The sequence below is a fragment of the Zosterops lateralis genome (genome assembly GCF_965231275.1).
Source record: "Zosterops lateralis genome assembly, chromosome: 14".
NCBI lineage: Eukaryota > Metazoa > Chordata > Aves > Passeriformes > Zosteropidae > Zosterops > Zosterops lateralis.
The window spans coordinates 3,366,163-3,393,468 of record NC_139774.1 but is presented as its reverse complement, the minus strand read 5'-3'; the positions used below and the strand labels follow the sequence as shown (position 1 = coordinate 3,393,468).

Sequence of the window (27,306 nt, the reverse complement as noted above, 5' to 3'; positions counted from 1 at the left end):
CTTCTTCCCGTCCCGTCTTCTCGCGAGAGAACGCGCTCTGGCGTCACGCGCCGCGGCGGTCACCTCGCGCGCGCGCGCGCGCTCTCACGCCGCCGCCGTATCCTTCCGCGCGCTCCCCCTCCCCCTTCTGGAGAGTTCTGCACGCCGGCTCCGCACGACAAAATAGTCCCCGCGGCTCCCCGCCCCACCCCCCCTCCCGCTCCTCCTCCTCCTCCCGCCGCTCCCACCCCGGCCTCTCCCTTCCCTCTCCCCTCCTCGCCACGGCGGTGCCTTCGCCCTGGGAACCGGAACGGTGCCCGGAGGCAGCGGCGGCGGCGGCGAGGCGGAGTGATCCGCTGCGGGCGGCGCGGAGGCAGCGCATAAAGCGGCGGCGGCGGAGGGAACGGAGGAGCTGCGGCAGCGCTGAGCCCGCGGCCGCCACCGCCCGACACCGGCCAGGCCCCGGCCCCGCCGCCCCGGGGGGCCCCGGTCCCCTCCCGCCCTTCCGCTCGCTTTGTCCCTCCCCGTCCCCTCCCCGCGCAGCCGCCACCTCCGCGCTCCTCCTCCTTCCCCCCTCCCCTCGCAAATAGTCCCGCGGGCCGCCCCCTCCCTCCGCCCGCGCCCCTCCTGCCGCCGCCTCGCGCACACAATGGCGCTGAAGAGAATCCACAAGGTAAGGGCCGAGCCGGCCCGGCCCCGCACGGCCCCGCTCCCCCCGGCCCCCTCGCCTTATATAACCCGGCCCGGCCCCGGGCCTGCAGTGGGGGGGGCGGGCAGGCCGGGCCGGGCCGGGCCCGCCCGGGTTCCCCCCCGCGGGGCTCGGGCCGGGCGGCAGCGCAGGGGCCGCTCCCGGGGGCCGCGGCCGCTTTGTTCGAGGAGGGCCGGGCCGGGCCTGCCCGCGGGGCTGCTCCGCGGCCGGGCCCCTCCGGAGCAACGTGGCCCCCGGGGCCGGGCCAGGGCCGCGAGGGGGCGCCGGCGGCGGGGCCGGGCCGGGGGTGGCGGCGGCCCCGGCTGCTGCTGCGGCTCGGCGGGGGCTCGGCCCGGCCGGGGGAAGGCGCCCCGAGGAGCGCAGCGTGGCCCGCGCTGGAAGTTCCGGCGTGGCTCGTCTCGGAGCCCCGTGTCCAGGGGCTCCTCTACCTCCTCCAGCAGCGACAGGGATCGGGCAGCTGAGCGCAGTAAACCTGTCACACCGTAGTGTGGTTTGCTCTTTTAATGGAGCCAGCGCTGTTCTACAGCCTGAGTCATCCCGCAGGCTCGTAGGGAAAGCTATGAGCTTGCCTTCTCCCGGAGCGGGAGCTGCGCCGTGCTCCATGTCCCGGCCTTTTGGAAAAACACTGCTGCCCAGTCCATTGCCGTCTTAGGACAGTGTTTGCTTGATCATTAGTGTCTTTTACCAGGGGAAAAACCCTCGACGGTAATTGCAGTCCACTTGGTTTACCTTGGTGACTCAGGCAGGGAATTTGTGTCCTTTTCCCTATAAAACGTGTAGCTGTCAGTTTGGAATCTGTACAAGGTTTAGGTGTAGGAAACGGCCCTCCCATAGTGTTTCTTCTCTCGATTGCTGTGTAAATTATTTTTTATCTAGAACCAGCTGTAAACCCACTACCTCATAGCTCACTCTGTAGCCCTGTTTGGTTTTGTTTGTAGTGTTGGGTCTGTGTTAACATCTCTGCTTTGGTTGTAGGTTACCTTGGAGGCTTTGTGAAGCTTCATGTGTCCTACTGATCAGGTTAAAGCTCAGGTGGAGAAGAAAATGGAAGAGAACTTGAAGCCTTACTTATGCTTGTGGAATGGGTAGCCCTGGGAAGGGAGGTATTTGGAGTATGGTTTTAGACTGTTGGATTTTCCAGCTGTGGATCTGGTAGTGAGTTACATAAGGAAGTTGTGTTCCAGCTGAGTCTTAGTTCTCCGCAGTGTTCTGTCCCTTACTTTAGTGGTCCTCAGGGCATTGTGAGGACTCTTCCACAGTGTCTGTGGGCTCACAGATGCTTTGGAAGAGCTCTTTACTCCTGGGCAGTGGGTCCATAGGCCTGGGAGACACAGCAGTGGATGATCAATAGGGTAAATGTGGCTATGGGGGGCTGGGCACACACAGGAAGTGCAGGGCTGTCATGGGGAAGGTGAATCTTGTGTCAGGTATCTCAGGAAAGCTGCTTGGCTGTAGTTTAGTGCGTGCTGAGTGTCAGGAGTCAACACTCTGAGAGCACTTGTGTTTCCAGGCTGGTTTGTGGCAGGAGAAAAGCTGGATGTGTGGAGTCTTTGTTAACGTTGGGTGCTTGTGGACCGACTCTTCATGGTGCTTTTCAAGAATAAAGAATCCTGAGAGATAATGGGGACTGTGTAGGGGTGTGAGAGCCTTCAAAGCCTTGGGAAGTAGCAAGAGCATCACCAAAGCAGTTTTGTGTGAGCTCTGCAAGGAGAGTTTCACTGGAGGGAGTGTGGTGGCTGTGGAGGAGAGGGAGGTGGTGGGGCTGGAGGCAGCGTTTCCACAAAACAGTGTACGGGGAGGGAAATAAATCTGCCTGTTGTAGCAGCCCAGATGCTTTGAAAGTTGGATGGGTGTGAAGCTACAGGCTGGAAGGAGCACTGAGTGAGTTGCTGTGGGTGTCTGAGCGTAACTGCTTCAGTAATCATGGCTGGCTGTTTACGCTCTGGCTATTTTAAACCCGTGGAGAGCGCTCCTATCATCATCTCAGGGTTGTTCTGGTCTCTGGGAGTGTGTAGTGGCCGTCCCTGTCAGGATAATGAGGGGACAGCCAGTTTCTGACCTTTGCTGCTGCAGCTTGTGGCAGGAGCAGAAGCTGCAGAATGTGGATTGAGTAGGAATAATCCCACTGGAGTGGAGCACAGAGACATGATGGGAGAGAAAACTGCTGCTTTGGCTTTTTTTAAGGGTGTTATCAGTCATGGTATATCAGTGTGCAGGGCTCAGTCTGGCCACTGGCTCTTGCTCTTGGCAGTTGAGGTTTTTACTGAATCACAAAGGCTTTCTATGAGGTTTTTGTCAAAATTTTTGTGTCCTCGGATAACACAGGGCTGAGAACTTGGAAAGGAGAAAATCCCAAGAGTGAAGGTTTGATACAGTGTTACCTGAAATGGCCTCTTGTGTGTTGAACTGGGCTGGGCCGGGAGAGGGGCAGAAAAAGCAGCGAGCCCTTGTTGTGAGGTGGCACAGAACCTGCAGAGTCTGTCCAGTGTGTCACTGGTGGCACAGTTGCTCTTGGGATTGTGCAGAGGCTCGAGCTGGGGTAACATGTGTGCACACAGCAGCAGCTGTTCTCTGAGCAGATGCTCCAGAAGAGCTCAGGCTGGGTGAGACCTGCTCTCAGATTGCTGCCTGTGTTACTCACCACAGTATTTCGGGCAGCGCGGCTCCACATCCTTGTTTAGGTGCTTTTATTGGATCACGGGGCTGAAACTTACAATCTTTCCTTGTGAGAAGTGTTTGGGGTGTAAGCAATACTGCCAGCCAGAGTCCTTGGGGGTAACACTGGGGTATAGTAATTGATTTGGTATTTTTATATATGTGTAAAAAATGATCTATTTTATTCTAGATGTGTTTTATAAGAAAAGAAAAGCAGTGTGAAGCAATCCAAGGGCAGGATGGGAGGGATGTACAGGAGGGCCTTCCATTTTAAGGTTTAAGCCAAAATCCTTTGGATTCAGCCACATCCCCATCTGTGTTGCTTATCTTTAGGGAATGCAATACCTATAACTGGATAACTAGGGCACCGTTTGGAGTTCTTTGAATGGGAAAGCAAGGAAAAGGTTAGCTCATTGTCTTCCACGGGTTCCCCTGTGTGATTGGCGGCTGAGGGGGAAGGGAAAGCAGCAGCTGTGCTTGAGCCCTGCTCAAGTGAAACACTTTCTGTAGCAGAGGAATTGGGGATTACTACTGCTTGTAATGCACAGGCCCAAAAAATGGGGAGCTAAAGTGAATTCCACAGTGGCGCTGTGGAAGAGGCTGGTGGTACTTGCTCTAGTCCTGCAGTCCAGAGATGCTTAGGCATCACTGCTGCCAAGAGAAGCAGTGCCCATGGGTGGGATGTGTGAGGACGAGGGTGCAGAGCAGCGCTGGTGGTCAGAGCTGTCTCTGTGGTACCTGTGCTGGGCAGAGCTGGTGTTGTTATTTCTGTGCTGCCAGTTCTGTGGAGCAGCCGGGTCCTTCCGCTGGCCCCTCGCTGCGCACAGAGCTGCCAGCACGGCCCATCTGTGCGTGAGCTCGTGCTCAGAGACACTGCTGCAGCTTCTCTCAGCTACAGGGGTGTTTGGGTACTCACAGTCTACACCAGGAGGAAGTTACACATTGCTTTGGTCTTCTTCCTGTTCAGGCTTTGGAAAAAAAAATAAAAAGGAAAGGTGACAGTTACATCAGAGCTTGTTTATAACATGTGCTTTGGTTATCGCTGTGTGACTTCTCATGCTGTTCATTCGCCTTCTGACCTTTGCAGAGTCTTGTGAGGAGTCAGAGTTGGGGGATCTGAGTGACTTCAAGCATTGTGAAAGCAGTTTTTGTCGAAAGGAAAGGATTGAAATGTTTCTGTTAATTGTGGTGACAGCATTAGAGTGGCAGATACTCTGGAAGGCAGTCCTGTGGGTGGGACACTGTAGGGAATTGCTGCCCTGATCTTGGTGCATGTGTGACACTGCCTCCTGCCCAGTGCTGCTGGGCAGGTGGAGAGCAGAGCTGAGGGAAATGCCTCTGGATACAGGCTCTGGCACCTGGCAGGGAGATGCTGCTGGCCCAGGGAAGGTTCCCAGGCTCTTCCCACCCTCCTGCCCTGTTGGCCCTGCGCAGGGAGCTTGCAGCTCCTCTGTGGCGTGGTCCTGAGGTGAGGCAGGGTGTGATCAATTCGACTTTGGCCCTCATTCGCCATTGCTTGGCTTTACTCTGTTGGGAGCTGGGAGCAATTCATGGCTAAAGTGACTACGAGTTCCTTTTTGGTTACATAAGTCAGGATTTTGTAACATCTCCCTACACTGCCTGTTGCTGAAGGGTTCAGGGGCTTCAGGCAAGTAAATTTGCTAAAGGCAGATGAAAAGCTTATTTCACTTACAGCAGCAACCTGAGGCAGAAATTAGATTTATAATCAAGCTAATGTGGTCTCTTAGTAAAGTACGGTGTGAAAGCAGCTCAGACTGGAACAGAGTGGAAAGCCCATGGAGTTCAAGCTAAGGGGACTTTGGGTAATCCAGAGGAATACGTATAGTGTGTTGGAGTGGATTTGAGGAGCTCTGCTGTGTGCCAAGGCTTAGTAAAATTGCTGGAGCTGACTGTAAAGTGTGCTGGCTTTTTACTTGCCTGATTGGCTTATTGATGTTGCCAGATATGCTGGTTATTCTTACTGAAGGCTGTATTAGCATTAACTTAATCCTTAAAACTAGTCTTATCTTTTGGCCAGAGCAGGTTTTACCAGGAGTGTGTTAGACTGGGGAGGGATTTGTTATCTAGAGGAGTAAATTGGAACTTCACTAACAAATGTCTTTGGAGTTAATAATTATAACTCAAAACATGTGCAGGGTTAAACTTACAAGACTTAAACCGTTTGTGTTTGTTAGTTTTTTTAAAGCTTCTTGTACAGTTTGTGGATGCCTGCATTGAGGTGTGTTCTAAAGGCAGTGTAGCAGCTTCTGGGCAGTAGAACAAGATGAGGGTGGCGTGGGGCTGAGCGAGGCTGGTGGCACTGGTTCACCTGGGAGCCTCCAGGCCTTGCTGGCAGCTGATGCCTTTCATGACTGGGGAAGCACAGTTGGGGAATCTGTGGTATAAGCACATTCCATCTCCCTTAAAATGCTTTCCTGGAACCCCTGAGTGAGGTTTGGTTGAGAATTTAAGACCACAGTTAAATTGGGTTTTGGAGCCTAAATGTCAGTTTCTTGTGAGATTTTTGAGCTTTTAGGAAATCTCCTTTGTGGATTTAATGGTAGTAGTTTTGTTCAACTTGGCCTTTAGGCAAGACACCTTGAACCTTGTTGTGTGGCGTGCTTCCACTTCCTCATTTTTGCTAAGGGACTCACTAAGAGTTGTGAGATGGGTCAGGTTAATGGTAGGATCCACAGCAGTGGGCCCAGCCCCAGGGGTATTCTGCTTAGGGGACATGGCAGAAACTTCAAATTCTGTAAGATGCCTTCAGCTGGAAAGCCAGCTCAGGGTGAGGCAGCCCTGGGAGCTGAGTAACTCAAACTGGAACTTGATCTAAAGGCTGCTTGTAAATTCCTGAAGCAAAACCTGTATGTGCTTAAGGATCAAAAACTGTCTGGAGTGGAAACTGCTGTGGCTTTCTTCAGGTTTTGGCTTAATATCAGTGTGGTCAAGGTCAGTCTTGATCATGGACCAGCAAGACTTCCTGGATCTTCCACAGGGTAAAACAGTGGACCTTGCAGGTTAGGATCCAATACATTCAGGTTTGTAGATGACACCAAACTGTAACTGAATCCTCCATGTGTTATGAATTCCAGTTTTATGGGAACTCCAGAGTAATTTGTTCTGAGCTACAGAAACCAGCTGGTTCTCAGAATCCCTCAGCAGCAACTGGAAGCCACGACCTTGCTGGGTCTGGTGTGGTGCTCGTGGTACCTCAGGAAGTGCACAGGAGCCTGCAGAAGGCAGAGCAGCCTCTGGACAGGTGCCTGGCTCTGTGCAGCAGCTCTGGGTGCTCCTCTCTGCATACCTGGGTAGATGCAGCCATGTGTGCTCCTTTCCTGTTCCTAAACTTGGCTCTGCAGGTGTAGTGGGAGTCTTAGAGCTGGAAGGGAATGGCATGGCACGTTAAAGGGCTTATCCCTGCCCTGCCAGGAAATCCAGGGGTGTGTTTGACTCTCCTGGAGGCAGAAGCAGCTGGTGCCTGCACTCCAGAGGAGTCTGGAGGGGTGAAGGGGAGGAGCTGAACTTGTTCTCCAAGCTCTTCTACGAAATTTGGGAAGTTTTGTGCTGCAGGGGCTTGAGTTGAGAGTTGGTGCAATACTTGTTTAAGCACAAGGAACTTACACAGTGGTTTTTACATAGACCTTTTAATCTGTGATGTTTCACTCTCTGAATTTATGTAGCAGGACCTGAAATGCCACCTTGTCACTGAGACAAGTGGTACAAGTGGTTGTTGTAAGTCATCACTTTGTACTGAGATAATACCCAGGACTTCAGAAAATTCAGAAATCTTCCTGGAAATGAAGATGTAAAGAATGAAATAGTATTTTGATGAGAAACTGCTATTACCTGAACTTCACTGCTGCCTCTGTTGTCTGTTGAGGAGTTACCCTGTGGTCCCTCTGTTATGTGCAGTTTGCTGAAGTGGTTGGTGCATTGGGGCAGTGGGATGTAGGGGAAGTGTCAGGGCGGCTCTGGAGCTGTGTGTTCTACTAATGGGTAGAATGTGTGCCCAAGCTCATGTTTGTAACTATTTCCCTTTTATGGCAGGGAAGGTGCATGTTGTGTGTTCATAAATATCATCCATGGTAGGTTGTGGATATGCATGGGAAACATGGATTCTTACAGTTGTACCCTCTGAGTCTTGTGGATGTATAGTATTGATGCATAAAATGGGATGAGAAGTGGTCAGGAGTTTTTGGGGGTTTTTTTTGTTTGTTTGTTTGTTTTTTTTTTTAGTTGTGTGTTTGGGGTTTTGAATACAGTAACACTAAATAGTTTTTTCCAGAAAATCAGAGTCCAATACTGTTTGGAAGTGGATTGTACTCCATACACCTTTAGAAAGAGTAGATACACTGCTATTTTAAAGTTTTTATACCTGTTGATGTAGACTCATTTCATCCTTTATAGGCATGACTAGAGTGCCCCGAGGAAGGCGTGTGTAGGTTTCTGCATGTTGCTGTGCTGCCCTGGTGGTTCAGGGTGTTGAACAAAGGGCTTTGTGCCCTCGGAGGACACGTGGAGAGGCTCCCTCCACCTCCAGGAGGGAGAAGGCTCTTCAGCAGGTGCTGCAAGCTCAGTGTCTGTTCCTGCTCATGTCCCTGCTCAACACCAAGTGGAAACAGCCCAGCAGGAGCACTAGAAAAGCTTCCATAGTCTGGTGTCAAGTCAAGGAGGCTTCCAGCAGGGCTCTCTGGAAGCTGCAGAGGGCAAAACTCAAACTGGTGTGTGTGTCAGGGCCTGTGAAGTTTTCTGGGGCACTGCATCCAGAGGGGGGAGTCCAGAGATGTACGTGTTTGATGTGGGGCAGCATTTATGACTTGTAGGCTTGGTTAGTGGTGGCCTCCCAGTTCCTGGGAAGTAGAAGCTGGAACTCCCAGAGATCATCTGTTCAAGAGCTTAATCACTGCTTGTAAATAACAAAAGGCCATTAAATGGCAAATTTCTTCCATTCCTGCAATCAGCTTGTCTTAATCATTTTACTTAAATGTTTTGTCTGCCAAAAGCCTGGTGTGGAGATTCCAGTTTGGACTGTTCTGGGAGGTGAAAAGCTGAACACACAATGGACCAGGGACAGCATGGGAGTGTTTCCTGAGCAATAGATAATAGTTGTAATCCTTATCTGGTGTGTGTTCAGCTTTCTAGACTGAGTTCACACAGGAAAATGGTAATATGTTCAGGCCCGTCATGCAAAGCAGGTCAGTGACTGAGCCAGAAATGGAGCAGGTAAAGTTTGACTTTAAAGTTTTGCTCTACTTGCACTTCCCAGCAGACATTCACTTCCTGAGCAAATGGCTGATGTGAATTACTGGTAACAGTAACTCTCTGAACTGTGCTGAAATTTTGCTTCAAGTTGAAGCAAAATAGTATAGTTCAGGTGTACTGTGGGTTACTCAGCCTGTTCAGACTCATAATAGGATTTTTTCAGAGGAAAACTTGACTGACACAGCCACTGGAAAGTGTGAGGGGGTTTCAGTGAGGTCTGTAGCTATGGAAAGCCTTGTGTTTTTTTCCAATCCACCCATGGTCACTGATGTTGTGTGCATGTGGAGGTGAATCAGCCCCAGGTTATGGGAGCTGTGTGTGCTGCAGGCTGGCTGTGGAGGTGATAAACTGGATCACTGTAGCTGGAGCAGCACTGGAACTGTTACAATTGAGGGAGTAAAATAAGGCTGATACTGAGAGTTGTTGGATTGAGGCCATCTTATCTCTCTGTGACCCAGGGCTGGTAGAAGATACAATACCTTGGTAGGGCTTGGGACCAGTGCAGGCAGCCCTGACAACCCCTGTGACGTGAGGATTGCTGTGACTCAGGGCTCTGGAGCCTGGACAGGTCACTCAGGCCTGTGCCAGATGTGTCTCCTGGGTTTAAGATGCAACTTTACTTTGCAGAGTCCTGGTTATTAGTTCTGTGGTGCTGCCAGAGTGCCCCAAGCAGCCTTTGAGCAATGACATGGTTGTTTTTGAAATGAAGTGAAACAAACTCGTCCTGTTTTTTAGGAGTTGAACGACCTGGCACGTGATCCTCCAGCACAGTGTTCAGCAGGGCCTGTCGGGGATGACAGTAAGTATCTGCTCTCAGCAAGCACCTGCCCTCTCCCACCTTTTTCCTTCTGAAATGGCACGTCCAGCTCCTCAGCAAGGAGAATCCTTCTGTTTCTTCTAGAGTGCTAGATAATACTCCCCCTCCTGATGTTCCATTTGCTGCTGTTCTATATCTCTTACACCTTCCTTGTGTGTTAGTGGTGTTATTCCCACTCTATCGATGGGGCAACTCAATGCACATCTTAAATTACACCTTTTAAATTAACTGTTCTGGAATTCTCCTGGGGGATGGTGTTAGAAAACCTCAGCAGATCTGTGGTCAAACCAGCTGCCCACAGCCTTCTGAACTCAGATATCTAAACTATACATGGTGTCTGAAAACTGTACTCAAATCAGCATGCCCTGCCAGGTGCTGTGTAAGGGACAGCCTCACACAACTTTCTTGACCTTCCTGTGCAGGTCTGTTCACCTGGGGTGTGACTGGGGGTGTTGCTCTTTCCTGTAGCAGCTCTGACATGCAGAAAAGGCTCCTTGAGAACCCTTGGAAGCTGTGACTGCAGTGCCCCATAAACAGCATGCTCTGAATTTGCTGTGCAGTGTGGTCTGACAGGTGATGTCAGCTCCTGAGAGAGGAGAGAGTGAAGCAGGGAAACCCTCCTCTCTCTGCTGAGAGCTCTAAGCTCAGGTATCCTTTCTAAAAAAAAAAAAAAAAAAAAAAAAAAAAGCTGCCAAGATCTTTCTGAGTCGTTTCTGAATTACTCAGCAGAGTGCTGAAGTGTATAGAAAGTTACACATTCCAGTAGAAATATAGGGCTACATTAAAAAAAAGGCACTTGGAACCTGAGGTGAAAATACTGAAATTAGTGGAAATGTTCCTTTTCAGCAGTTTTTTCAAATGAGTGGAAGCCCAGCTTGATTGTGAGGCTGTTTAGCAGTAGTTACTTCACAACCTATTTCTGCTTTCCAAATAGTATTTCAAAGAGCTTTGTAGTTTCGTAGACGAGAAATGACTAAGATGGAGAGCCAGTCAGAGGCTTTTATTCCCTTAAATTAGCAAATGTGATTTGTGCCATGATAAACTACTTCTGTGTTTTCCAAAGCCTTATCAAAGGTGATGACGATTGTCTGGCAGGGGAGGTGATAACAGAAGTTGGTGAAGGCTGAGAATGGAAAGCTACTACTGAGTACAGAAAGCTTTAAAGTACTATTCAGTTCTCCTGGTGCCACCTTTCTGAAAGACCTCTAATGAAAGACTTTCGTTGTTGAGAGCCACAATTTGGATGTGTGTAAGTGGATAGCAGTGGCAGCAACAGAAAGGTGCCTTCTCCCAGGTCCCTGTGCTCCAGGTTTGCTCCAGCTGCCTTGTCAGAGCGACATTTCCCAGAGTTCAGGACGTGCTGTGCTTGCAAAGTGCTGTCCTGTGGCTATTCCAGCTGATACAAACTGTCCCCAGCTATAAGCTTCTCATCCCTGTAGTTCATGAACCTCAGAAAGTAAAGGGCTATTCCTGCCCTGTGAACTATAGGAATGAGATTTTCTTGGCAATGTAGTTTTAGCTTTCTTCACCCACCTCTTGCTTGTGTTTTGGAGATGTGCTGGGGACTGGATGACATTGATGTGCTTCCAGTGGCTTAGCCTTTTCCAAACATGTACCTGTGCTTACCTACTGAAAACCAGCAGTCCCCTGCCTTTGTAAATAACTCTGTATGAGTGATTTTAAAGGAAAGAATCTGTTGGAATAAGCTCTGCCTGACAAATCCATCTCTACATTCATCAGACTTGTCCTGGATGTTACCAGGATTTAAAGCTTAGGTTAAACAAGCATCCAAGTCTGGGGTGGGAGTTGAGTGGGAGGAGACACAAAACTCCCTTCTAGCTTTCAAAAAGTTAAGATTGCCTGTGGATATGTTTTTATTTAAGGAGTTTGGTTGGATTTAAGGGAATTGTTGGTTATTTGAGGTTCTTTTTTCAGTGGTGCCTCTGCAGAGCAATCACAATCTCATCAGGATCTGTGAGATTTTTACTGGTTTTCTTGTAATTTGCTACAATCGCCTGTGGGATTTCTGCTGTCCCTTTGTCCTCTCCTCCAGGTTTCTCCCTGTCCTGCTTCAGGTGACAGGGAACTCCTGGGAAACTGTCTGAACCCCTTGAAGATGGGTGAATACTACGCGTGAGCTGCTGTCTTGGTTTCCTAGCTGAGCACTGGATGTAGAGTTTCTCAAAGCCAGGCTTTTGAGTGAATATTTAAGTAGTGAAAGCCTCTATCTCTGTTAGAGCTGAGAGCTCTAATCTCAAGTATCCTTTCTGAAAGGAAAAAATGAGCTGCTAAGATCTTTCTGAATCATTTCACTGCTACTCAGCAGTGCTGAAGTTACACATTCCTGTAGAAATGTAGGAGTAGATTAAAACAAACCTATTCCAACCCAACACTCTTTTCCACTGGCCTTCCAGGGCTGCTCCCACTCTGCTTTTTTCCTCCTTCCTTGTATGAGATCATTCTGAGTTGTAATGCCTGTGCCATGTGTAATTAAAAACTGCTCATGCTAGATGAGAACAGGTAGTACCACTCCTGCTTTTGGCACAGGTAGTCCTGACAGCTGTGGACACCAGGTGCCAGTGAGGCACAGACACTTCCAGGTGGCTTCATCTCCTGTCTTGAAGACTTCCCTTGAAACAACTGGAGTCATCTACAACTCCCTAGCCCTGAAGGTGCTGTGTAGGTGACATCCATGCTGAGGGAAGCTTCTACAGTCTTAATTCACAAATAATTTCCTAGGCTGGTGTTCTTTGCAGAGGCACTGGAGCCTGTGGAGGTGCAGGAACACTGAGAACTCCCCAGTGTGCCTCCTACAGACTATCAGCTTTGACAGTTTTCCTTTCCAGCACAGCAACATTCTTCACAAACCCTCTGTGTTACCAGGTGAAAGTTCTCTTGGGCAGATGCATACAAGTGAGGATGAACTTCTGTCCATTTAACCTGAAATGTGTCCTGGGACATCCTGCTCCAAGTATGGGGCAGGCTGTGGTTCCTGCATTCTCTTAGGACAGTTCTTCCTGCTGCTTTAATGAAATCTTGAGGCCTCTATGGAGATCAAGCTTAAATATTGTGAGGACACCACTGGCTTAGGTCACCTCTGTATGTGTGGTTTACACAGAGCTTGGGCTTCCCCTCTATGTGTCACAGGTCTGAGTAGGAGAGCAGGTGTGAGTGAGTTCATGCTGCACCTTTGCTGTAGCTGGTTCAAAGAGGGCAGTCATGGCTGCTGATTCATTAGAAATTACTAAGTTTAAACTCACAATTTTGAGTCTGGAAAGTAGCCTAGAACTCTGTGGATTTTTAGTGTAATGGGATTTTTTTGCAGGGCACATGTGTGGTACAGCAGCCCTGGAGTGAGGCCTGCAGAGTATCGAGTGCTTTGCTCTGTCTCTCTTTAATTCCTTGGCTCGCTTCCCTGCGGCCTTTCCAAAGGCTTTGTTTTTAAAATAGACTTTTCTTTTCTGTGCTGCTTTGTCTGGAAGAAAGTAGATCATTACTTGAGCTTCTCCAAACTGAAGTAAATCTCTCTCTTTTTCAGTGTTCCATTGGCAAGCTACAATAATGGGACCAGTAAGTATGAGAAAATTGATGTTCATGGCTTTTTATGACTGGTGGTCTTGTAGTAGCTCCTCAAGCTGCAATGATTCTTTTTCATTAACAGAACGACAGTCCCTATCAAGGTGGAGTATTTTTCTTGACAATTCACTTCCCAACAGATTATCCCTTCAAACCACCTAAGGTGAGTGGCTTCTGCCATAAATCTGTCCGTTACCATGTGGTGTGATGTATATTTGTGAGCCTACACTGAAATTTTCCTTCTTCTGCAGGTTGCATTTACAACAAGAATCTATCATCCAAATATTAACAGTAATGGCAGCATTTGTCTTGATATTCTACGATCACAGTGGTCCCCAGCACTAACTATTTCAAAAGGTACCTCCAATGCTTATTTCATTTTACTCTGCTAAAATGAACTACTGATTTGGGATGTAAAAACTGCTGCATTCCTGCCGGAATCCACCATTTCTGTGGTCACTGCTTCTGTCCTGGGACTCTCCGTGGAGCTTGGAGCCAATTCCTGAGTGTGGGGTGCTCAGGACATCCAGCTTCCCTCTGGCCATAGGGACACTCCTCAGCTTTGCCAGTGGATCAGATACTACACTGAGTACATTCTTCTGCCACCTCACCTCAGAACACTTTAACTAAAAATATATATTAATGTATATAAAATATAACCTAGTATGTTACAATGGAAGAATTTAATGTTCAAGATACACCTAGAGTAAAATATGTAAGAGAACAGCTGTGGCTTTTAAAAAACAGTGCAATTGCTAATTCTTTGTCATATTTAAAAGCATTTCTTTTTCAAGGCAGCATCAGAACTCCAAGTTGGTAATTTTTTAGCAGAACGTCCAATGGTGTGGACTACTGGAACATGGTTTAGAACTTGCCTAGCTTGAACAATCTAAAATAATTAGCTAATAGCATCTTAGTCCCTGTGAACTGTGTTAGCTTGTGAGGCACTGGAATATAGCCTTTGCCTGGTGAAGCAGAATTCATATTTAATACAAATAGGAGACTTTAAACATCTTGAAAGAAGACACAGGCTGGATTTTTTTTTTTTTTTTTTTTTTTCTATTGAAACTGTAGATTTAAAACTATGAATCAAGTTTGTAAGTCTAGCCATGGCTATTTAGGAATATTTGGAGTCTGCCCTGTGCGTGATCATGTCTTGACCCTTCTGTTCTGTAGCTTCACACTGTCCTTGTAATCAAATGCTGCAGTTGTCACATTGATTACATTGTCCTTCACAGTGTCCCTGCTCTGAGGCTCTCCTGTTGCCTGTCCTTCTCTCCAACTACGTGTGATGTTCAGGGCACTTTCTGGTTCAGACAGGTGATCCTGGTACATCCCTTGGACATCATCAGTGTCTGCCTTTCCCTGAACCCACAGAAGTTCCCACCTTCTCTGTCCAGCTAAAGGCATTTGCAGAAGCAGATTGAAAGGCAAAACAGCATCTCCTTGTCTCTTGTCAGAAGTGAATCTGCTTGGGCACAAGGCTCAAAGTCTTGAAAGAACTGAAAAAAAGGTGTCAATGAGGAAAAAATGATTGTCAGGTTGCTGGAGTTTCCTTACAAGTGCTCTCAGTCAGTACTGGCTGCTTTTAGAAGCACCAAATTAGCCCCAAGCACTGATGTCTGTTCTGGTTTGATTTGAGTGCTGCTTAGCTGGAAAATATGCTGTATTGTTATAGGGAGCCTGAAGTGACCATATGGGTGGTGGGGTGATAGACAGCACGATTGAAAGTACTGGATGATAGACTGGAATTAGGACAATTGGGAGAAGATGGGGCAGGAATTTAAGAGGTTGGTCCAGGGTGGCAGTGAACTGCCTATTAGTGGCTGTCAGCTTTAATCACTCAGAAAATACATCCTAGTGTTAATTTTACTGCCCAAATACATTTGCAATATGCTTTAACATCTCCATCTCCCTCTGTGTTGTGCTTTGGACTCTTTTTCTTACCCTTTTCAAACCATATCCTTGTGACTCAGCTGGAATAAGCCCTGGGATCAGGGTGGCTGTTCTGTACCACCTGCCCCTCCCAGTGCCCCTCTCCCTCCTGGGTTTGGGGGACTCTGTGCTGCTGATCACTTCGTTGCTGAACAGTTCAGCTGAATGCCCACACTCTGCTGCACTCAGCACAACATCCTCACAGCTCTAACCTGGGAGAAAACCTTGTCCCAGCTCCCTTGTGCTACATTTACTGAAGCAATTTTTTAAAAAAACAAACAAACTCTTAGAGGTGACTTTATCGGAGTACTTTTGTGAGAATCACAGGGATGCCCTGTCAAAAGTCAGACTTCAGCTTCAGAAGCAAAGAGCTGATACCTGAGGGAAGTGTTCCCATCTTGAACAAATGGAAATAAAGTCCACAAAGGCTGCTGAATCTTTTGGGGTTGAAATTGTTGAAATCTTGTGTTCAGTCAGATTAGAAAGACTTCAGGGGTGTTTCAGCTTTTTAGTAACTGATCAGCCTTTTCAAAGAATGAAGGTATTGTTAGCAGCAAAAATGGTTGGATTAGATAATTTAGGGTGAATAATAAGACTTAAAACATTCAGCAATAAGCGCACACCTCTTCCAAAGCAGCAGTTTTTTATTTGCAGTGTAGGTTTCTTAGAGTATTTCCTAAATTGTTCCACCCTTTAAATTGGATGCTATGGAGAGCAGGCTGTTTGAATTTAAAATCTGTAAGCAGATAACTTTAGAGCACAGCTATGAAAAAATGTACTTCCTACTGATTGAGAAATCTGGGAAGAGTAGAAACAGTCCTTGTAGGAAAGAGCTTATCATGCACAGCTTCCTCCTGAGGCAGATGGGAGGCAGCACTGTCAGCAGCTCACTGTTACGCTTGCAGTTAATGTGTGGTACATGAAGATGTTTTCCACCTTAACCTTCAAGGAGAGAGGGAAAAGGGTCTGCAGTGACTTCCTTTGGGTTAAAAGTGCCACTTCTTGGTGGAAAGACTAAAAAATCATGTCAGTGCTACTTAATCATTCCTGTTCAGTGGTGGTGGTCGGGGTCTTGGCTCCTCACACTCTGGAGCCAGCCCTCTGTAAGCAATTTAATAAAGTGATTGTGGCTATGATAGAGGTGATTGGCATTTGGGGGTTTTGTCCTACAATTGTTAAAACAGTTAAATCTTGGGAGAACAGCAGTGACTGTCTCAGTACAACAGCAGACTTGCTTATATTAGTAATTCTGAACTCAGTGTTCCTTCAAGAATACATACTGGAGTATAAATAATCTCAAAATACAGTCTTAACCACACCGTGGTGGGTAATTTGAACTCCAAGGCTTAAGCAGAATGTGTAGGCTTAAATGGAAGACATTATCAACAAGTCTGCATAAATAAGAATCCCTGTTGCCTGAAACAGGAGAATGAAGTGTTTTAACATTATTGCAGCTATTCTCAGCCATTTTGGGGAGGAAAACACTCTTTCTTTTGAATTTGGCAAGTGGCTGTGCAAGAGTTAATCCTCAAGTAAAGCACTTCTGCATTAAAGGTTGGACTAATCTACTGCCTTGTCCCACTTCTCCTCATGTTTTGTAACAAATAAATGATGGAGTCTGTGTGACTGTGCTGGAGGGCCCTGCCTGGGAGGGGCAGTGAGTAAGCTCAGCCTTATTCGTGCAAGACTTCAGCTCCCACTGTCCAGACTTCCATGCCTGCTGCAGTGAGGATTTTCTGTGATGTTGCTCTTCATGAATCACTTCACTAAGACTTGCTGGAAGTAATAGTACCAAGAGATTGAACTGAACATTCACAGTGCTGTTTTCAAAATTGGGAATTTGGTTTCTGATTACTTGGCTTTTAGTTTGCCCATTGTAACATTTACACACATACCTGGGGCTGGCTTTATCACAGAGCATGGGTCAGTCTCTCCAGCTGTGCTGAGTTGGAGTTCTGAGAGAAATGCCCATTTTTATGTTCCAGCTCTCACAACTGTAATTGAGCCACTTGTGCAGCTTCCCAGGAGCTGCCCTTGCTCCAGAGAAGGCTGTGCTGGTAGGAGTGGTGCCAGCAGGGCTGTGATCCTTTCCCTCTGTTGGGTGCTGATGAAGCTGTGTCTGAAACGTGTGTCAGTGTGGGCTCTCCAGACCAGGAAAGTGTGGATGTGCTGGAGAGAGCTCAGTGAAAGGCCAGGAATGCCATGGAGGGACTGGAGCATCTCCCCTCATGAGGACAGACTGGGAGCTGGGACTGTTCAGCCTGCAGAAGAGGAGGTTCAGGGGGATCTTACCAGTGTCTGTGGAGATGACAGCCAGACTCTTCTCAATGGTGCCCAGTGACAGGACAAGAGGCAGTGGGCCTGAACTGAAGCCCAGGAGGGTCTCTGAACAGCAGGAAACACTTGATGATGTAGCTTTACTGTGAGGATGCTGAGCACCAGCACAGGTTGTGTTGGGAGGTTGTGGGCTATCCCACCTTAGAGATACTCCAAAGCCCCTGGACATTGTCATGGACAACCTGTCTTAGGTGGCTCTGCTCCAGACAAGATGATCTCCAGAGATCCCTTCCAACCTCAATCAGTCTGTGATGCGCTGGGCAGCACTTAACTTTTCTTCTTTTGTCACCAGAAATTGTTGAACTGACTTAGCAGGAATGCAAGTTGCTTTGAAGCCAGAAGTTTAAACTGCTCAGATTTAAAGGTACACTTCATGTAGAGCTGGGGAAGACGGCTGGAGGAGTTGGAAATGGGGTTGTGGTTAAGAAATAGGATTTAACTTGTGCAGAGGCTGGAGTTCCTTTCATTTATTTGGATGCATCTTGCCTGTTCATAGTCAGGAGCCAGGCATTTGAACCTGTTGGTCTGTGGCGTTTCCAGTGTTTAATGCTGCAAGTTTAACATCTGTCAGTACTGACAAAGCTTTGACAACTGTACATCTCAAGTTTGGGACCTGAAACTCAAAACAGTGACACTGTAGGAGACTATTTCTTACAGGAGTCAGTTTTTTTCCTGATTTTGAGGAATAGAGATGGAAGTAGCAGTGAATCTTGCTGTGGATGGAGGCTGCCAGGCTGATGATAAACAAAAGAACCCTCTCTGGTGAGAGAAGCAGGACAACTGGATAAAGCTTTCAGAACAGAATTAAGAATTCCTCAGCAGAATTACATGTCCAAAGCTCCCATTTCTGCTGGCAGAGGTGTCTCCCAGCATACCAGGCTCAGTTTAACCTGAGCTGACAAATGGTTACTCTCATACTCAGAAACTGGGCTGGACCAGAAGCACAGCACTGTGTGCCAGAGCCCATGGCCTGGTCCCCAGGAGGTGACAAATCTCTTTCTGTGGAAAGCCCTGGCACCTTGTCAAGTGCTTGTCATTCACCCAGGACAGAGCAGGTGGGGTGGGCTGCTGCCACTGATGTGGACTCATGGTGGCCAGGTATTGATGCTTCCCTGTTTTATCCAACTGCTGTCTGTCACCTCATGAGCTTTTCCATTATCAGGTGGTCCTGGCACTCTGATGCCAGGATGGAGAGCTGAGTGTCAACCCTGCTGTCCTGGCAGTCTGGCATGCAGAGCAACCACCTCAGCACCTTCTTGATACTGTAACGCATTTTGTTGGTGCAGTCTCTGTGCCTGCTTAGAGATGGAACTTTACTCCTAAGTGGATTCTAAATTGGCTCCTCTTTGGAGAGCAGTAACTGCACCAAACAGCAGTTGGATCAGAACACACCAGCTGTTTCTTCTGGATAGTTCATTACCTTGGAAAAATAAGTGCCATTTCTCTCCCTTCTGTGAATTCAGCAGGAGTTTCCATGGCTCCTCAGCTGCTTTTCCTTACTCTGAAGTGCCCCATGGATGAATGCTTTACTGGAGCAAGTTTGTTTGGAATTCCAGCTAGACTTACACAGCAGGATCTGTAGTGGTTGGTACCCTGTGTCAAAGGGGTAGCTGGAGTGATCTATATTAGACCAGTCAGGCTTTGCAGACAAAGTGAATGATTTGGGCTTTGTGTTTTGGAAGATGAGGATCAGCTGCTTTTAAGAGTCCCTTCACCTCTGAGTTCCAGGAGCTTTAACACACCTTTAACACAAATTTGGATATTCTAGTAGCCACATGGGCGTTAAATTGCGTTCTGCACTACTCATTTGGCTAGTGCTGGAAGGACCTGTGGAGAGCTGACATGGATTGTCCTGACTAGTGGCTGAGCTGCTTCATAGGGGAGGAAACCCAGGAATTTACATGTGGAATTTGCATCTACATCTGCTCACCCTGAGGTGGGGCACAAGCAGGAAGGTGCAGTTGCCCACTGAGGGTGGTGGGCTGACCTTGGTGGTGTCAGAGCAGAGCAGAGCTTGTCATCCACCTCACAGCTACTGAGGTGGATGGTGCAGTGGGGAACTGGAGCTGGTCTTGTTGACAAGTTGTCAGTGGCATGATTGCACAGAGGAGCTGCCTGGAGAAAGATTGCCTGTGAATTTCAGTGTTATATGGTTTGTAAAGGAAAGTCTTGCAGTGGGAACTTAGATCTCAGTTGTGCAGTGTTATACTGGTGGGCCTTATTTTGCATGTTAGTCAAGCAGTCTTAAGTGTTCAGTGATCATTCTGCCTGATGAGAAAGCATTTCTGTCCTTGCTCTGTGGGGAAGCTGAGCCCATTTTCTAGAAGCACTTTGTTAGCAGCCCTTGTGCTTGATGAGTTTGGTTCTCCTGGCTCCTTGGTGTTGAGTACTCAGTCTGCTAGTCCATGGCAGCAGCAGGCACACTGAAGAGTAAATTGTACCTGTTGTCTGCAGAGATAGATGGGGAGTGTAGTTGAAGGGTTGGAGGTCAATAGGTTGCCTGGTTGGTGAAATAAAACAGCAAAAGCAATTTTGGAGTGAAAAGGAGCTTTAAACTGGCAGTGGTTTAAGTTGCTTAGTAGCTGGACAGCTCTGACAGCCAAGAGTGATACGATGAGAAATAACTCTGTACAGAGTTATTTCAAGGGATGAATCCCTAGAGTCAATGGCAAGTAAAATGTATTTTGCTATTACTGAGAAAAATCCAGACCTAAATTCAAAGAGTGCACACTTGTGGTACATCCCTGCCAGTGGGAGACTTGAAGGGATGCTGCCAAGCTGATGATGCTTTGCCTATGGCCATGCAAAATGTTCAAGTGTAAAGTGTCACTTACCTGCCTTGTGTAATTATTCAGCCTGATTCTGTGGCTCCAAAATTTTGGAGGAATTTTCTTTTTATTGTCTAATAGTAATGCTGTAGTCATTTGACTAGAAAATATCATGGTTTTGCTGTGGAATTCATTACAGTAATAACTGATTTCAGAGGGAAGTGGCCTGGTGAGTCTCTTATTCCATGGTGTTGGTTTAACTCACTATTACTCTGATGCATCAAAGAACTCTGATGCACAGCTGACATTTGTAAGGGTTGCTTCCCCTTTACCCTTACACTCAAAACTTGGAGGTGGTGCCTTTTCCAAGAGGTTTTTCTGTATGTTGGTCTAAAACATGTGCATGTGCAGTGTTCTAGTGGAAAGCCTCAGGAGAAACTTGCAGAATTGATTTTGGACAAATAGCTGGGTTCAGCAGGATATTAAAATTAAATCAGTTTAGTTAAAAATGCCTTTTTTTTTTTTTTTTTTTTTTTTTTTTTTTTTTTTTTTTTTTTTGCTGAGGCTGTACAGATAAAAAGGGGAGTGATGTGAAGTCACCAGCAAGAGTGAGTGTAATGAGAATAGTTTGGAATAATGAAGACTTAGAAAAATAAATCAAAGCAGCTGAATGTGACAGTGCAGCTTGAAGCCAAATGATTGTGTCTACTTTTATTCAGTGTTTTTGGAGTGATACTGAAAAGTGAACTGCTGAGTGTTAGGAAAAGGGGTGTGAGGGTGGGCAGACAGCAGTAGACAGACCTGCAGTGTGGTTCTGCTGATGAAGGCTGAGCCATTGTGTTCAACAAAGTCCTTGGGTTTTTAAAGGACTGTGAAAAGATAAAACTTGAGGGAGTAGTTACAACAGTTGACCAGAAAACTTTTGATTGGATTTCCTGTGTCTTCTGGTGAAAGCAGGGGACAGATTGACCTGCCTTGCTCATCCTACAGCTGAAGAAACTTCAGTGACCAGAGCAGTGGAGTCTGACAGACAGAAAGAAAGGAGCTACAGGAAAATGGCTGGAGAAATGGCTGTTTTGTAACTGCACTGCCTGGGAGCAGTGGGAGATGGCAGAGAGGTTCCCATTGAAAACGAACACGGGCTTTACTTGATTTATAGAGGGGGAAGGAACTGGTGCTGGATCTGTGCTGCCTTGCTAAGGGACAGCAGTTGAGCAGCAGTGGCTTCTGCAGACCTCCTTCACATTCTGAGCTGAGAGGGAGCTCAGTAAATGGTCCCTGTGTCAGTTGATGGTGGAGAATGATTAAGCTCTTAACTCTCACAAGTGCACTGTGGAAAACTGGGAAAAGGGAGAAGAGGTTTGCTCGTTTTTCTAGAACCAGAAATATGTTCACCCAAACCAAGACTAGTTTATTACCAAACTTGTTTTAGAAGCTTTGAACTGAGAGATGGTAATTCCTTAGTGAAGTGTCTACAGAAACAGGTGGGAAGACTGAACTAAGTGGCTTTATGGGTTCTTGCTGTTCACAACACTGAGCAACTTGTGGAATTCAGACCTAAGGGAAGCTTTCATTCTTGTCCCACTTGAAAAAAACCTGAACCTGTTTCCATCAGACCTGTTTCCACCTTCTCTCTGGAGTGTGGTGAGGCCCTGGCACAGGGTCCCCAGAGAAGCTGTGACTGCCCCATCTCTGGAAGTGTCCAAAGCCAGGTGGGACAGGGCTTGGAGCAGCCTGGGACAGTGGAAGGTGTCCCTGCCATGGCAGGGAGGTGGAATGAGATGGACTTTCAAGGGCTTTCCAACCCAAGCCATTCTGTGATCTCTGTTTTGTGGCCCTGTTTTAACCTATCTTAACTCCTTTGTTGCTTTTATGGGCTGCAAACATGGGCTGTTTCCTTTCATTTTTCATAGATAGCTCTGCCTCCTGCAAGTGATGGAAATTGGAGCAGATTCGTGTTTAGTGTCTTCAAACTCCTCACTCTTGTCATCTGCACCTTGCTTGGAGGCTGCACTGTGACAACTGCTTTGCTGCAATTGGTGAAGGGACAGATGGAGTGGCACTGCTTGATCCAAACAGGCTGAGAGAAGGGAATGTTTGGCATTTTTGGGAGTGGGGCAAGATGTCCCTGCCATGCCTGGTGTAGTGTTGTCCCAATATGCTTTGCTTATAACTTCCTGCCTTCTCTTCCCTTCTCCTCTGCAGTGAGTGTAGGAATGTCCATGTGCTATTTGTGGCTTTGTAGCAGTGTCCTGGCTCCTTGTATGGATGAGGGTTGTCACTCTGCCCAGCGGGATGTGCCTTCTGGGGTACATACACTGTGTATTTATAGTGAAATACTCCAGTTCTAGGGGTCTGTGGTCCATAGCAGCGCAAGGAGCTGGGCACTCTTGGGTCATTGTGAATGCTGTTCTACACTAAATCCATCTCAACTTCCCTTATACTTAGAAAATAATTAAGCCTCTTAATTCACTGCAAGACCAGTTTATTTTTAAGCAGATCTTCAGGGCCAGGTTGGATGGGGCTTGGAGCAACCTGTGCTGGGAGAAGGTGCCCCTGCTCATGAGGCTCCTTCATTTCAGCTGGACTTGTCTGCTCTTTGACTTTGGATTAATGTTTCTCCAAGTCTTCCAACCGTGAGCTGGTTGCTTTAGGGAACAATTGAAGTTTGAGTACAAAAGCAAGGATGTTTTCCTAGAAGACTCTCAGGTATCAGGCTCAGGCAGAACACTTCTGCCTGGTGATTTAAAGCTGCTGCTGGATAGACCTGTCCAGGAGGCTACTCACTGTGATACTGTGCTTGTGAAAAGTTGTGGAGTTCACTGGTAAAAGGAGTTTGTTCAAAGTCACTCAGCTGAACTACATGGGATTTTTGCTCCCTGGCAAACTTAAATAAAAGCTGCTGATGCTGCTGGCTGGAGGGGAAGGAAGTGCATGGGGTGACTGGTGCAGGTGTCCTCAGCTGTCCTGGAACTAATTCAGTGTCTCTTTTCTCTCCTTAGTACTTTTGTCCATCTGTTCTCTGTTGTGTGATCCCAATCCAGATGATCCTTTAGTGCCTGAGATTGCACGGATCTACAAAACAGATAGAGAAAAGTGAGTATGGAAGCCAAACCCCATGGAATTTTACAGGGCAGAATCCACACTTACACAGTAAAGGGGAACTGAGAGGACTGCTTCTTGGAAAAGAGTGAGAGTGAAAAAAAGGCAAATCAAAGCTCTGTGGTGGTCTTAGAGATTTTGTTTTTGATTTTTTTTTTTTCCCCTGGGATCTTTACAGTGCCACTGTCTGAGCTGCTTTAATCCCATATAACCACCAGAGGGAGAGCAAGTTACTCCAAGGGAGAATATTCCATGGCAGCTCTGGATCTGGAGCCATACAAAGAAATAATAAAAACTCCCTGTTTTACCTTCACTCAACAACACAAGGGAAGAACCAGTAGTGTATAAGTGGGGCAGGAGGACTCTCAAGCAAGTATAGAGAAATTTCAGTGCTAACAAGCACTTGAACAGTTTAGTGTTCAACTTCCTACCTCACTGTTCCCTTCCAGATCTGATCAGGGAAGGGGAAATAGTTCAGAAATTTGCTTCCTCCATTGCATACTTGAGGAGCAGTGTTGGAGAAGTTTATGCATCCTGGTTTTGAGAGCTGCAAGACCAGCAGCACCTATTTGGAGACACAATCAACAATGATTATCTGCATTTTTAAGTGTGCAGAACTCCTTCCTATTTTTTCTGAAAACGGGGAAATAAATTTTGGGTTTAAACAGAAAGATTTGCTCCTTGGGCAGTCTCTGAGCAGTGATATGAAGGAGAGAGTTAGTTATGAGTGGATTGTCAGATTGTTTAAGCTAAAGAACATTGTCTACAGACCAAATTCCAACACCAAACCAACTTGCTGTACATAACTGTAGGAAACTGCAGGCTGTGTCTTACTCTACAAATTCTCTAAAACATGAACAGTTTGCCTTCTGTTGTCAGAGAGAAACTAATCACACAACTGCTTTGTTTTACACAAGTATCCTGAGCTTCCTCTGGCTGTAAAGGGTATTTGGGTGTAAACGCTACAGATTTCTTGGGAATTGAATTATATTGTTCCTTCAGAACAAAAAGGTTATGATGGACAAAATCAGTGTGTCCTGACAGTCATCAAAACAGCCAAATGTGTAGGAAGAAATACGGCTGTTGGGATTTAGCAGATGATTTGATAGCAGGTACTGAGGTTAACTTTGTAGGGAAGCAGGAGATGAGGGAACATGTTAATCTGTTTATCAGAACAACCAAGTGAAACCCTACAGTAAGAGTTTCCCCAGGGACACAGCAGATGGGGCTGGGGGAAGCACAGATAAAACTTTCCTGAAAATCCTTTCCCCTCAGCCCTGTTCTAGCTCCATTTTGTGCCTCCAATCACAAAGATCTTGTATTCCTGTTGTAAATAGGACCAGGTATTTCTTTTCCATGAAGCACTGTGGGCTTTCTTGTTTCCCCTGTTTGTTTAATGTTTAATTTTGCTCTTAAATTTTACAAACTGGTGATAGTACTGTGATTTCATGCCATGTGTAGACTAGAGTGCTGGAGCTGAAATACTGTGCAGATGCCATGTTAAGTAAATCCTCTTTTTATACATACAGGTACAACAGAATAGCTCGGGAATGGACTCAGAAGTACGCGATGTAATTAAAGAAATTATTGGATAACCTCTACAAATAAAGATAGGGGAACTCTGAAAGAGAAAGTCCTTTTGATTTCCATTTGACTGCTTTCTATGAGCCCACGCCTCATCTTCCCCTGTGCACATGTTTACCTGATACAGCAGTGCTGCGTGTTGTACATACTTGGAACAACAAACTAGAAATACTGTATTTCCCCGTACCAACATTGACTCCTAGCAGAGAAGTGTGTGTGTGAAAAGCTGGTTCTTCAGTCATAACTTTGTGAGCCTAAAAGCATTCCTTGCTGAGTTAAATTGGGAAATCAAATGGGAATGGGGAGAGTTCTGGTGCGTTTCAGATTTTCTAGGGACAGTGTTGCTGATCCATGAAGGATTTTAACTGGAATCCTTTTAAACTCATAACAGTTATGAAAAGCAAGGTGAAGAACTTGAAGCTGTTTCTGTATTCATTTTATTCTGAAGGACCTACACCTTAGGTAAATGTTATGACCAATGAGAAGCTGTACCCACATCCTGTGTTTAAGGTCTAAGTTTAACCGGTCACCATTTAAATGGATTGGAGCTATTAGTGCATCAAGTGATGTTGATTTGTTTCAACTCTCTCCCTCCCTTCATACTTTTTTTGGTTTGTATGTGGTTTCTCAGTTAATACCTAGCTAATAGCTCTTATTTTTTCTTAAGTTTTTTAACTGCTTAGGTCTTTCTGGATGTAAGGGTAAAAAAAAAAAAAAATCCATATGACAGAAAACTTGTGTGTATTTAAAGACCCAACTGCTCCCCTGGAGCTTGTACGTTCAAGAATGAATTAATCTGTGTAATAAACTGATTACTACAGTCATTACATATAACTTTGTGTGAATAGGCTTTTAATTTTCAGAGCAGTTTGTTACAGGCTTAAACTAACGGTGGATTTCTCTCTTAAAAAAAAACTTTTTGGGCTGAAGTCGTGAAGCAGTTTGGTTTGCATCACACAAGGCACCTGAAGAGGCAAACAGGAGCTTGAGCACTTAGATGAAATCAGGATGTGTAGTGTGCCAGGAACTTGACTGTTAAACCAAATAAGCAGTTTACTAAATGCGAATCAGAGTGACATTTTACAAAGCCTGATGGTATTACTCCCACTTGCATGGGACCTAACACAATGCATATGTACTGTAGGTAAGTGAAACCTTATGTAACTAAAAAAATGGATGTAAAAGGGTAAAAAAAAGAAAAAAACCTACCAAACACATCAGCACAAACTTTCATAAAATGTAGCTTTTACATAATTACTTTGCACTAAACATTTGCAAATGTTCATACAGTTTTAAATTGTACTTGTATGTGTCTTTTTTTTTTTTTTTTTTTTTTTTTTTTGGAACAAAGTCTTCACTTGAATCTAGTGAAAAAAATGTAGTTTGAAACTTTTCTTTGTATACAAGTGTATTTGCCAGCATCGTTGGTGTGACAGTAGGTGAGTCTGCAAGTTTATCTCCTCTTAGTAGAATTGTAACCCAAGCCATCGGGCAGGAGAGGCTGGAGCTGCTGGCTCTCCAGCCACAGGGTCTGTCCCAGCCATTCCCAAATGCATCTTGACACTCTTGCACAAACGAGGAATAAATGTCCACTGCTTTTGGTCTAAATCTGTTCCTCTTGTCTCATCTCTCGATGTCCTGGTGGCAGTGCCGGAGGAGTGAGCCCTCCTGCAGGGAGCTGTGGCCTCTCCCGAGGCGCGAGGAGCCAGCACAGCTCCAGGGCAGGACGTCGCTGGAGCAGGAAGGGAGCACATGGCCACGTGTCCTGTCCAGGGACACTGCAGGGTCCCAGGGGAAGGGGAGAGATTGGTGTGCAGAGCTGGCCTGGGCTCACCTAGAACTCATGGCACTCGTGTTGTCCACAGGGTGTTGGTGTCTGGACTGTCTGGGAAGCAGCCTTTGGCCCTGGGTAACATCAAAACTGGAGTGTGAGCTGGTGGCTGCTGCTGTGGCTGGGGTTTGTGCCAGCCTGGATCCATGGCCTTGCCTTTCCTGACCTGTTGTGCTCCTGCTGGGCTCTCCAATACACCTCAGCCATGGTAGAGTTGCCCTGCTGTGTTTTTCCATGGGGTCACTGAGAAATTCAGGGAGGGGGTTGTGCTCATTATGAACAGTTTTTTTTTTTGGGGGGGGGGGGGGGGGGTGTCTCTTTAACTGCTTTGCAACTGAGCCACCCAAGAATGTTTTTTGTGGCAGATCTGGCTGCCTTTGGAAATTGGCAGTTACTGGAAGAGATGAGAGACACAGAGAGGAGGGAGCAGTGACAGCTGAAGGAACTGAGGAGGATGGTTTCTCTTTCTGGTGGGGCAGGAGCCACAAACACCAGGTGATGGGACGTTAACAAGACACACATGGACTGAAACAGTCCCAAACCTGTAACAGCTTCAGCTTGGAGGATGCATTAATGTATCTGCTCATGTTGGAATGAGCTCATTTGCAGTGAGGTGTTTAAACAGTTTTGACCTTTTTGCTGATGGCATGACCACAGTTGTGGTGTAGTAAAAGCAGGTCTGGTGGTGTTTGAGATGGCAGGATGTGCTCTCTGTATCGCCTGTGGGTTGACCATTTGTTGTTGAGGG

At 46.7% G+C, this 27,306-nt stretch overlaps 1 protein-coding gene across 1 annotated transcript; it reads left to right on the top strand.

The window, feature by feature from the left end:
- Window positions 1-370: 370 nt before the first annotated feature.
- On the top strand, window positions 371-25,561 carry UBE2D2 (ubiquitin conjugating enzyme E2 D2). The gene is made up of 7 exons (XM_083871947.1): window positions 371-652; window positions 9,344-9,407; window positions 12,964-12,995; window positions 13,087-13,164; window positions 13,253-13,358; window positions 23,044-23,137; window positions 24,673-25,561. The coding sequence occupies exons 1-7, from the start codon at window positions 629-631 to the stop codon at window positions 24,716-24,718; spliced, it is 444 nt and encodes a 147-aa protein (XP_083728073.1). The 5' UTR covers window positions 371-628; the 3' UTR covers window positions 24,719-25,561.
- Window positions 25,562-27,306: the final 1,745 nt, after the last annotated feature.